General features: G+C 32.9%; 1 protein-coding gene across 6 annotated transcripts in view; it reads right to left on the bottom strand.

The window, feature by feature from the left end:
• NEK1 (NIMA related kinase 1) overlaps positions 1–13,467 on the bottom strand; it is a 128,204-nt gene that overhangs the window by 110,524 nt on the left and 4,213 nt on the right. For 5 of the 6 annotated variants that reach the window (XM_015585129.2, XM_006906326.3, XM_015585133.2 and 2 more), the window contains exons 2-4: positions 8,961–9,115; positions 8,473–8,569; positions 2,698–2,795 (exon numbers count right to left, since the gene is read on the bottom strand). In XM_015585129.2, the coding sequence (XP_015440615.1) occupies positions 2,698–2,795; positions 8,473–8,569; positions 8,961–9,077 (312 nt within the window). In that variant the 5' untranslated portion in view covers positions 9,078–9,115. Of the gene's footprint in view, positions 1–2,697; positions 2,796–8,472; positions 8,570–8,960; positions 9,116–9,805; positions 9,860–13,467 lie in introns of all 6 variants that reach the window. The other variant, XM_025042976.1, reaches the window with a different exon arrangement.

Genomic DNA, 13,467 nt, shown 5'->3' with positions numbered 1-13,467 from the left:
TGCATGATGACTTTCTAATTTCCTTTGTATATGTGGTTGCTTTTGAATGTAATGTCTGGAAAGGAACAAAGCAGAAAATAAAGGGGCACTGGCCCTTTAAATCTCCTAGAAGTTACTTTAGCCAGAGAGATGGGACTGGTTACAATGAGGTGAAAGTGCAACGAGAATGAGTGCGTAGCTCTTTATCTGTACTTTAGAGATGAGAAATAGCTCAATAATCGGAGCACAGAACAGAGCACAGATCCCCGATATTTGGAGGACAGGGACCTTATTGCCCACTCTAGTTACCACGAGGTGCATGCAAGCTGCCCTGGGAAAGTATACATGGCTGGCTGCCTTGGGACTTGAAGGATGGGTAGCTGCTACTATAGAGCTAAGGGCTGAAATTAGCTGAAATTAACCACAATTTATTATCCAAGCCTTTCCCTGGAAGCTACAAGCCTTCAATAGACTCCAGAGATGCAAAACAGTTAAATCACACAGATTCTGCCACTGTAATTGTTGTGCTGGGAGGAAGATGGAGTCCTAGTGCTTCTTACTCTTCTATATTCCCAGAAACCTCTCCATCTACATTTATTTTAAAGTATTTTTACTTTGCCGTAGCTTAATCGAGTGAGCAAATCTCTGACAACTCTTTAGATTTTCACCTTCCTAAGTTTAGATCCTAAATTTAGAAAAAATAAAATAAAAATTTTGAGTTACCTAATGAATTAGCTCAACACTGTTATAAGAGCTGCAGTGGAAGACTTGGTTAACATAACAATTACTAAGCTGACAAGTAGAACAAGAACTCAAATTCAAATTTTTTTTTGATTTACTCCAAGTTCTGTGCTCTGTCTAGTAGGCTTAATTATGGAAAATTTGAGAATTATAACATTAAATATTTAATAGTACTTAATTAAAATATAACCCAAGATCTCACCTTACCAGATTTCAAGTTACTGCTAAGAACCTAAAAGTCCCCACCTGTACGCTATTACCAATCAACTGCTTAGTTGTGCCAACTTGGTGTCTACCATAGACACAAGTTTCCTAAGCAACCTGATATGACATAAGTAAAAGCTCTGCTCTACAGTAAATTATGACGTAGTTGGAGATATAATTCTGATGTGAAATTATTGGAATATATTAAGAAGGGTACATGATGCAGGAAAAATAAGTATAGACTTGGATAAATACAATGCAGCATCATATAGCAGTTAGAAGCAACATATGCACACATAGCAAAACGGATGGATCAGAAACATAGCACTTAGGGAAAAGAGTAAAAATAAATAAGCTATTATACAATAGATATGCACTTAAAAATACATGTATACAAAACAATGTTAGCCATTTTGCAAAAATACATAGAGATATTTATTAAAGACACTGGAATAGTAGCCTATGGAGGGGAGGGAAACGGAAATAGAGTACAAAGATAAAAGAGTAGAAAGAAATGAAAAGCACAGGCTTTGCTGGAATGAAATATAATGCAGCTATTAAAACTAATATAACTGATCTATATGGACTAATATGTAAAGATAATCAAAATAATTTTTAAGTGACAAAAGCAAGAAAGAGAATGGTATGTATAATGTTCCATTTCTGAATATGTGTTTCTCAATATTTGCATGTACATGTCCAAGTATGAAAAAGAAACTCTGGAAGAATACACCAAACTAAAAACAGTGGGGAAAGACTTTCTGAACTTTTTAATCATTTTACAATTAATTTATGTTTGTAAAAAGAAAATTTTATAAACTTTGGCATTAGGCAGAAGTAAGTTCAAACACCGACTATGTGATTTGGGGAAAGTTACTTAACCTCTGTTAGATTTCTTATCTATTAAATAGAAAAAAATCCACTAATTTGTGGGGGAGGAGTTATAAGAATTAAAAAAGACAACAATTAAAACACTCCTGGCACAGTGTTCCCTCCATTCCCCTAAGTTAAAGCACCCAATTAAAATTAAGAAAAGGTGATAATGAGAAATGCAATTTAGAGAAGGAAAAGATCACGAAAGATTAGACTTGAGCTGAGCTTTAAAGAATGGTCGAATATTAGTAAGAGAGAGGTAGAGGGTAAGTATTACCAAAATAAAGAGACAATCACAATAAGTACATAAGTAGAAGAAAGTGATGTATAAATACGCGCTCGGTGCCTACCACACAATGCATCCTCAATAAATCTGTTAAATAAATGAAAAAAGGTGCACATTAGGAAATAATAGAAAAAAATAAGACTACTTAGGTAGGATAGGGTCATAGTTTAGAGATCCTTGAAATCAAAATAGAGATTAGATGTAATGCAGATACCAATGCTAAGCTTCTAGAGCTGGAATTACCTGGCAAAGTTACATGTTAGGAAGATATGGTCTCGTAGCAATAAGCCAGATTGACAGGATATAGATTAACCAGTTATAATAAGTTATTAAGTTATATCCATAAATATAAGTATTTTATATACATACACGCAGGATATAACGTATATTACACATATAACAATATTACAAACAGGAAATCGCATAGAGAACTAAACTAATATGGGAACTAATTAGAGCAGAAACATGACTAAGATATTAGAATATGATACCAAACTCCCATAGTAATTATAATTAACATTTGCAGTTGTAAATAAATATGTATATAAACAAACCTAGCATTATTTCTCAATAACATAATGGAGGAAGAGTCAATCGCCTAAATGTTAACTCACCTGATCCTCTTGAAACAAAATGCCTTTCTGAGCATTTATTCGTTTAAACAGATCCCCTCCTTCGCAGTAATCCATCACTATGTAGAGAGAGCCATTTTCTGCAAAATATAAATATTTCATTCCATTTTTAAAAATTTGTATCAAAAGCATAGATAAATTAAGAGTACCTAACGGTTTACTAAAAAGTAGCATAATTAACTGTGTCCCATTAAACCAAAAACAGAATCAAACTCAAAAAAATTAGAGTACAAAGTCAAGGTACACTGGTTATACAGACTGTACAATAACTTGGGTTAACAGGCACCTCCATCATTAATGAATTTTTCTACTAAGAATACACCATCCTATTGGATAGCAGTGTCCACATTGATCCAAACATCTCTGGAATACAGACAAAATGTAGACAGATATACAGATATTCCTTGACTTATGGTGGGGTTACATTTTAATAAACCCATCGCAAGTTGAAAATATCATTAAGTTGAAAATGCATATTTTTAATTTTAACTTATTATGTGTATAATTCAGTGGCATTTAAAGTATAATATTGGTAATATAGTCAATAATATTGAAAATGCATATTTTAATATTTATTATTAATACTTTCATGACTCATTCCATGGGTAGACAGGACTAGAAAACATTTCTTAGTTCTTCTCTTCATCCTTATTCTTATATAAGAATAAGACTATGCTTATTCGTCTCAAGTAGAGTGACTGACATTACTTCCAACATTTACTAAACCACTACTCACTAGTGAAACTATTGCAACTCAACAGCTTTCCCAGTTTTCACTTCTCTCATTACCCTGTGCTTATGGCCTTATCTCCAGCAGTACTTATTTCCTGCACCTTGTGGCGACGTTATTACTGGTAGTACTCATATCTCCTTCTGCTATACTGCTTCTAATGTAGTATGATGTGCTATGGATTGGGAACCTATATGACTGAGCTAATAAAGAATCTGTTATAAGTCTTTTTGATATGAAAAGATTACCCAAATATACGTGAGAAATCAATGTTAAACAAAATAACTGTAGAATCTATTACTTATAAAAATGTGTATAGGATGTTAATATTTATGTAGCATAAGGGAAAAAAGCAAAAAATTATTTACAGTATGCTATCATTTAATGTATGCTTAATAATGCTTAGAATATTTCTGGCAGGAAACACAAGACAGTGGTACTGGTTAACTCCAGGAAATAAAAATAGGTAGTTCAAAGGTAGGAATAGAAGGCGAACTTTTCACTCTTATGTAACATTTGAATTTTATATAATATGCATGTATCAAAAAAATAAAACCATCAAAACATTGAAAAAGAGTGTGTGTGTATGTGAAAGAGAGAGAGAGACAGGGAGACAGAGGTTAAACAGGGCCTGCCAAAGAGATGGAGAAGTAATCCTGAAGTAACATGCTTGAGCTTTAGTACATGAACTCTGTAATGTTTGCTGCTGCTTAAACATTTATTATTTATTTTGAGGGTAAATACCACCTAAAATGTAAGGTTAACATAAAAGCCTTTTCTCCATGAGGTAAGTACTAATCTGTTTTGTATCCCTTCAAACACTTAAACATCTGAGTGTCAGCTATGTGCCAGGCACTTTTGCACATGATGCTGGGAATACAGAAATATAAGATGCCACCCATATCACCAATGGGCTCACACACCAATGGAGAAATCGCTTTCAAAAAAAAAAACAAAACAAAACGAAACCCAAAACCACCACCACCTAGACACTGCTTGAAGTTGAGGCAAAAAAGCCTGTAAAGCAAGTGATAAACCCTCAATGCATGTTAGAAAACAACCAAGGCTGTAACAGAAAAAGTAATGAGGATGCGAGCTACAACCCCTCGGCAATGCATATGCTGTTAGATGGCTAACCCAAAGCCAGTTCTAACACTCTTCTCCCTTCATCACCTCTCACTTTAGAAGCTGGGGGAGGGAGGAATAACAGATTTTCTAATTTCCAGTCTCCCCTATACTTAGAGGTGGTCACTGACCCAGTTTTGGCCAATAAGATCTAAGAGGAAATCTGAACAGTGGCTTCTGAAAAAGCATGTGCTTATCTGATTACAGGAACAGATCCAAAAGAAGAGCTGCTGGTGCTACCATGCCCCTTCTTTTTGCCTTGGAGGCAGACACGTGCCTAGAATTGCAAGAGCCATCTTGGGACAAGGTTAAAAGCATTAGGCTGAAAACTTACGTACTAAGGATGGCAGAGAAGACAGACAGAGCCTGCATCTTGATAAAACTACTGAACTGCCACATATACCCTATTACAGGACTGCTTATCTTTAAGAATTAAATATTTTTCTCATTTAGGCCATATTGGTCAGATTTTCTGTTACTCGCAGCAAAAAGGAATCCAAATTTAGCCTCAAAGAAAAGCTTTTTTCAAGTAGATAGAGAAGCTGGATTTGGCACAGGAAACGAGTAGTGCGCCAGCACCTATCATCATGTATGAGATTGAAAAGCTTTCTGCTGAAAGATAGAAACACTACTTTAACAGATAGCTATAGACATCCAAAAATAGCGATATATGAATAACAAAGTAAATAAAAATGTGTAACAGATACCCAAATATACAATGATACAAGACAAACTCCTACATTCTCAGTAAGATCATTTTCTTTGAATTTATAAATGTTTAAGATGTAGATGAAATAGTAAAGTGTCTAATTATAATATTTAAAATTATAATCTAAATATACACTTACATACCTAGAAATGGTTTTTCTCTATTCTTCATATATGAAACAACTTTACCCAAACTTTTCAAATCTATCTTTAATATCAATATCTTTTATTAATTTATCTATCAGTTTTTCCATATACATGATCTGTATTTCCTTTTAAGCCGACTGAAAGAGAGCACTTTTTAAATCTGTTTATGTTGTCACTGGAATTGGCTTATGTGCACGATTGTCAGGATGTAACGATACTGCCTTTTAACTGATTTTAGAAGACTTACTATGGTATTTAATAAAGGCAATTATGATGTCAATGTTTAATTTCTTTGATGCTTTTTAAACTAATTCTTCTTGAGCACCTCTATAAGCACTCAAAACTAACTCAGTGATGTCTGCTTCCCCAAAAGGATTTTGTTATTTAGTGTATTAAAATTTTTTGAGAGCATATTGTACAATATGAGATTTTATAAGAAATAATTAGTTTATAAGCTAAGACAACTTCCTGGTAAACACATTTTGGAATATTTTCCCTAATATTAAATTATATGTGGATTTTTTTTTATAATAGTGAAATGAAAACTTTCTTGCAACAAAGAAAAACCTGAATCTGCACAAAGAAAAGGTACAAAATATTTCAAGAGAAACAGATTCAGAATTATTAATACAATATCATATTCCAGTGAATTTCAATCCTGAAGAAAGAGTCTTTGGGCATCAAAGAAAGATAAAGCAAGTTACCTCCAAGAGGAAAAACATTACACTGGATTCAAATTTTCTACAGAAACATTCAATGGTGGAAGACACAATATGCTTGTAAGAAGAAAAGGGTTATCAAAGGTACTTATTCACATATAAAACATGTCAGAAACTCTCAGAAATACAAATGTTAATTGTACTGCAGGAATATAGCATCCATAAGCTCTTCACGAAAAAAAAAATTGATAAAATCTAGCCAAGTGAGAGATGAATTCAAATAACTCAGGAAAGGGGATGCTACAGTATAAAAGAACTAACAATAAGAACTGAATCTGTCTAAATATAGGCCCAAGGCTAAACAACTCTAAGAATTATAATTTCAAAACTAAAGACACATTATTATTTTACCATGTCAAGATGAACAAAAATCATTAGTAGGGAGGAACTGTAAATATACTAATTTCTTCATCTTTCATGGCAGAACTAAAAATAATGTCAAAAACTGACATTTTTTTAAACCGATCTGCTTATTTTTTTAATTGACAGATTTAAAATGTTTACATATGTAAGTTATTTTTAATCATTTCAGAGAATAATTAAATATCTGTGTTTTAGAGTTCCCAAAAGCTCTGTGAGAAACTAAAGCAGTCCGAAGAGTTACATGGATTAAAATTAATGAAAGATCATTCAGGTAAGGCAGAAATAGGGACTGTAACCAAATATACAGAATCACCAGATAAAGTTATACCATATAAATTTTAGAATGAACTTATAAGCTAGAGTTAGAGAGCTTGTGAGACATAGGAACTCTCATTCTCTTTAGTTTACCAATTCCATTCATACAGAAATATTGCTATAGCACACAGGTATCTGTAACAAGATGTTCAGTGTAACATTATCTGTAATAGTAAACAACTAAAAACAACCTAATCATCCACAACACACAACTGGCTAAAGAAATTATGATAGAGACATAAAAATGCATACAAGGGATATACTACAGTTGTTACATGAAAGCTGTAAAGAATGAGTTGCATCAATAAATAATGATATGGAAAGATATCCATGAGATATAAAGTGAAAAAAACAAGATGCAGAAACACATACATATGATCCCACTTGTTTTTAAACATCGAAAGCTATATGGATGTTCGTCCCATATAGGCACAGATAATACAATAAAGAATAAACACTGATGTATTAACAATGCTTACCATCAGGGAATGGGAATGAAGGTGGAGTGGAACAGAGAACTTAGGGTTCATGCATGTCTGTACTTTTTGAGTATGTCTACCATGAGCATTTATTCCTTTAAAATTAAATAGTAGTAATAATAAAATCTTAAAGAATGCGCTACCCCTCTTGAATCATTCAGATGTTTCTATGTGAGGCATTCGACAAATACAAATATTTGTTGACATATATTTAAGTCTCTTAACTCGAGATATTAAAATTTTGCTGATGAAAGAAAAAAAGAAACTAAATGATAGATGCTATGGGGAAACATAAAGGAAATTCAAGGTCCAGGGAAAAAAGAGATGGTTAACACTGCACTCTTTCATATAAGATATAAATCCTCATTTCGCTGCCATAATAAAATAAATATAAATAATCTGGGTATCTTATGACATAATGCATTAATTGAGCCATATTTTTTTAAGTATGTTCTTTTAGAAGATACCAAGTTTATCTGGGAGTAAGGATACTTTAGCTCTAATTCAGACTCGGAATCTAGTGTTTGATGTGACCCTGAAACAGCCATCTAAACAATCTTCTACTTTCAATCTAGATTATCTTTTTGTTTTGTAATTTATAGTAATTTTTTATAATAATGGGAATGACTTTGATAGGACTTTGATAAACCACCCTGATCTGTCTTCAGAGAAGCTTTGCCGAGTTCCTGCATTAACAAATATAATAGTATATATTTCCAAAACAGCAATATAGTTATGAAATTTAAGAACTGGAGAACACTTTCAACATACCTCAATATTATAATAATAAAGTATGCAGGAGAACACTAATGAGTAAGATACTTTCTGAAGATCAGAACATTTTCTCAGTAGTAACACTGGTAGCACTTAAAGGGAGTTTAGTTTAAAAAGATGTAAATTGCTCTTCTTGCTTTGTCTAAATTCTTGTACTTACCATATTGTTTCCTCTTAAGTGATCATAGTACAGTTAGCCAGTATTACACTACACAGAGACAATGTGGTGTATTACCCTAAAATCAGACTGATACTCATATGTATATGTACTGAAGAAAAAACTATATACTTTTATTCCTAAGAATACATTCATAAGAAGATTCCTTGTAAGGAAAGTACCCAAAAGTCATCATATGGCTTAGAAATTTCTGTAACTCTCTTGAAAAACTTATCTGACCTTCAAATGATTCTCTGTACTGGACAATATTTGGATGCTTCATGTTTGCCAATACTGCAACTTCTCTCCTTGATTCTTCCCTTTCTTTATTGGACATCTTAAATGGGAGAGAAAAAAAGTAATAAATTAAACATCAATAAACAACCTAAAAGTCCATCGATAAGAGTGGTTAAAAAATAATAGTAACAATAAAGCACAGTCCAAATAAGATGATATGCCCAGAAGTTAAAAAGAATTGAACTGACAAATAAGAACACTTTCAGATGTTTAAACTAGATTAAGTTACAGGAGACATATAAACACAAGCACATATTATAGAAAAAAATATGAAAAGATATACAGGCTATTCTGAAATTAGTGGTTCTCTCTGGGGTTATGGCAGTCTTTCACTTTAGGTATGCACTGCCATATATTTTTTTACTCTCTAACACTAAGACTTTTTGTAACCTGGCTATTACTTGAATAACCAAATGAAAAAATATACTTACTCTTGAAATGTTAATTTCCTTGATAACATACTGTTTTCCATCTTCTGTAGATTTAACAAGAATGGCTTTTCCAAATGAACCTTCTCCAATCTTCTGTAGTCTGACATATTTATCCATGGTTCTTTTTCTAAGTCTAAGGCATCCTAACTAATATGCTAGAAATAAAAAAAAAAAAGTAATAGTTAACAGAGATAAGCATATCTTCCATTCAAATTCTAATTCCTTAGTGATTTGCTTACTTAAAAAAGATATTTAATATCTTTACTGAAAGTTAAATAAACTTTATCTCAGTTTTACTCACCCAACCTAGTTATGACTAAAAAGAGAAAAACAGTGACATTTTAATTTTATAAGAATGCTTCATAAAGTCACACACTATATATACTTAATGTATATGGAGAAGTATACTTTTTCCTATATGAATTAACTAGCAGCATTACTTTATTATCTCCAATAAGAACACAGATTTAATAAGACTATTTTCCAAAGTTATTTAAGTAATTACCTCTTAGACATTTAAATTGTTTACACTGTTTGCTATTAAAAGAACTTCAGACAAAATTTCCATACTTATATTTTTACGTACATATTATAAAAATTTCCTTAGGATACAAGTTCAAAAAGTATGCACATTAAAGCTTTCAAACACATTGCTTAACTGTCTTACAGAAATGTCTAACTTATATTCTAACGAGCAGTGTCTAAAAGTGCCTACTCCTAGGTAATCTTTTAACACTAGTTATTATTTATTAAAATTTTTGAGAGACAATAAAGGGTAGTAGCTAAAGAGCACTGAAACCCTGGAGTCAGAGAGCCTAGGCTTAAATCCTGGCTTTATCACTTACCTGTTATATAACCTTGGATAAGTTACTCATCTTTATGTGTCTCAGTTTGTTCATCTGTAAAATGTGGATAAAAATGATATGCATTTATAGAGAACTGTTGGGGGGATTAATTTCAGTAACATACTGAGAACAGTGCCTGCTACACAGTGAGCACTATGTCACTAGTAGTTGTTACTCATTATGTTTCATGGAGGGAATGGTGCCTCATTTTTATTTTTGTTTTGCTTACCAGTGAATTTGAAAACTTCCATGTTTATTGAACATGTTGTATTTCTAATCTTTTAAATTACTCATTCATGTTCTTTGTCCATTTTCTACTGAGATAGTCTCTTTTTATATAAATTTGTAAAAGTTCCTTTAATGAAGATATTAGCCTGTCATAAATTCCTTTTTCCTTATAAGCTATCTGCTTTTCAATTTTATTTAAATATAAAAGTTTCTTTTGATATGAACAAGTTTATCAATCTTTTCTTTATATTTCTGCCTTTGGTATAATGAGACCTTTACCATACCATTTGATTAAGGTCATTAGTAGCTTTAGCAATAGTAATCTCAGGAGACTGGTGGGGACAGAAGCCAGAGTACAATATGCTAGGCAGTGAAAGTTTTAAAGAGTGAAAGGAAGGGGAAAGGGAAGGAGAGGAAGAGAGAAAGAATCACCAAAGCAATCATTAGCATTGCCTATTGGCAAGATCAGCATTACTATGGAGATACATGCATTCACTATGTTAATCTAAAACTAAGAAATATTTAATTCACCAAACTTAGTCTTTTATATTTCCATTCATAGCAAGTAGGCTTCCTATGTATGAGTCCCTTCTCGGAGAAAATGGGTTTCTCATGAAGACTATATTAAAATTTCTATAACAGTTTAGTACATTTCTCATTTTAAATTAACAAATCCATGTTCTCATTTCATTTATCAATACTAAAATTTGTTTAATTTTATTTTGCTTCTATAAAAATGATCTATTTTTTTAAATGAAAGAATTCATATTCTGGGCTCGTAAGACTAAAGGCCAGAACCTAGCCTGTGATAAAAATCAATGGGATAATTATATCTTATGAAATTTTGTGAGAAAGACCCTTCTTCTACCTTAGAAAACATTATGTAACCATTTTCCATTTCAAAATTTCTGTATGACAAAACTTTTAGCAACCTCTAGAGAAACAAGAAATTAACTATTATGATAGCACTACAGCATTATCAGTGAATTCAAGTAGAAGTCATTCCTAACATATTTTCAAGTCCAACTTTGGTCAACTGGCATAATATAATGGCTCTCTGGACACCAGCCAGAATTTAATGATTTCTCCAGGGCATGAAAGTATATTACATTACTATGCTCCTTAGAAAAAATACCAATAAACTTATCTTAGAAAACTAAATTTCATCAATCAAATTACATTAAATAATAATCACATGAGATTATTTCAAAACCATCATTATTCTGTAACTTTTGCCCGGAAAGAAAAACACAATTAGTCAATTAAGTCCTGCCTCCAAATTTGGTTGCCAGTTCCTTTTGAAGGACCACGCTAACAAGATGGAAGCTCCGAGTCCCTAGTATTTGTTCTGTTGTCTACCTTATTACTGAGCATTGTGGTTCCAACAACTCAGTAAAGTGGAGGACAATCTACTACTCTGGTAGAGAACAATGATGACTCTAATTGCCATCAAATAATGTCAAGTGCAGACACCTTATGAACAATGACAGACTTGTGGTAGATGAGTCTCAGAGGAACTGACAATTCCTCCTTTTCTACAGAGTCCACACTAGACTAGTGTAGTAAGTACACTAGAGGAAGTGAAAGGAAAACATGAATGACAGATTACTTTCTATCTTTGTATTTAACATATTTAACCAAGTGACTTATTTCCTTTTTGTGAGACTTCTCAGCTGAATTACAATCCTAGAAGACTTTCGGACCAAATGAAATAAAAGATAACAAAACGTACTATAGGCTTACATACCTCAAAAAATCATCATACTGAAGGAACAAAAAAATTCTATTCTAATTTCATTATTGTAACAAACTCAAATTACAAATAAATGTATTTGCCCTTTATACACTTCAGGTTCCAACATCAAATGAAAATAACTACCAACTTGACAGCATTCTTAAGGTCTATAACAATTATATTACTTTAATCTCTATAATACTTATCTTCCATTGAAGATATTTAAGGCATAAAATCAAAAACGTTTTTGGTATCTGAGCTTTCCAAAGTTTTATGATATAACAAATAAAGCATGGATTTGGAAAAGAAAAGCTACGAGACCAAAAGCAAACCACCTGACTTCTCTGAGCCTTAGATACCTCATCTAAAAACACTAAAGAATAAAACATAATGCTCTTAAGGGCTCCACCAACTCTAATAGTCTATGACTCAAGGAGAAAAAAATAAAAGAATTAAATGAGTAAGAAAATAGGAAACTTCAACACTGTTTAGAGCTGTACAACTAGCCACACAAAGAGTATAGCCAAAACCTTTCATTCAGAAAAAATAAAAAGCCACAGGAGATTTAGCCTAAATCTTCTTAAAGATTTAGCCTAAATCTTTAAAAAGTCAAAAAAAAAAAAAACTACAACTTACAGTTAAACATACCAGACTGAACATATATATTCACCTCTACATCTTCCTCAAACACAATTTTAAAGGGATCACAAAGTAGAACATGAAAGAAAGCAACAGCAATAAAATTCCAGAAGCTGACAAACACAAAAACAAGCAGTAACTGACTTGGAAGAAGAGAGAAAGCTGGATCTTACACCGACAATGGGAAATAAGTCAATTCTTTCTACAGACTAACTCAATAACTGAAAGCACCAGGTGCCTCTGAGAGTGAGGATATTAGGACTAAAATAAGATTAGTTGAAAGACTGTGTGAGAGGCAGTTAGACACTCAGTTTGATTCATCCACCTCCCCCAGTTAGGTGGACTACCCCTCTTCCGGCTGGGCAGAAGACTAGCGATGTCTCTAGATTGGGGCCCTTCTCCCAGCGTGGCAGACTAGCGAAGTCTCTAGATTGAGGATCCCTGACACAGCTGAGAATGGAAATATATACAGGCATGCTTCACTTTATTGCACTTCTAGATGTTGCATTTTTAACAAATTGAAGGTGAGACCCTCTACTGGTAAAAGGATTACAACTGGCTTTATTGCAGGAGTCTCAAATGAAACTCACAGTATCTCCCAGGTATGCCTGTACAATCTGGGAGATTAAGTGAAAGTCTACATAATAAATTATGAGACTCTGTTCTGATCCTAATGTTATAGCTTGTATCAGACCACCCCACTTCCTAAAACAATCATAAAAGCTGAGTAAAATACATAAAACAACAGATAGCAATTGAGGGGCTATAATCACTGAAAAGTAGGAACATGCTAATGAGTTCCACATTCACCCCAGGCTTTTCCCTGAAGACATTTTCCAAACTGTGGCATAGCAGAATGGAGCGTAAGTGGAAAGCAGTCTTACTAGGCTGAGGAGAGACAGGTCAGAGTTTAGGGCTGCCAAAATCCTGGAGAAAAGGAAAAAGAACACAAGAAGTCCAAAAATCTGCATATAAATTCCTTACCTCTCAGTTAACCCATTGCTAAATTGCATATACACAGAGCAAGACAAAAACAGGTTAGTCCTAACAAAGCCTAAAA

The sequence above is a fragment of the Pteropus alecto genome, unplaced genomic scaffold (assembly GCF_000325575.1).
Source record: "Pteropus alecto unplaced genomic scaffold, ASM32557v1 scaffold50, whole genome shotgun sequence".
Lineage (NCBI taxonomy): Eukaryota > Metazoa > Chordata > Mammalia > Chiroptera > Pteropodidae > Pteropus > Pteropus alecto.
The sequence above is the reverse complement of the archived record's forward strand: the minus strand, read 5'-3'. Positions and strand labels throughout refer to the sequence as shown.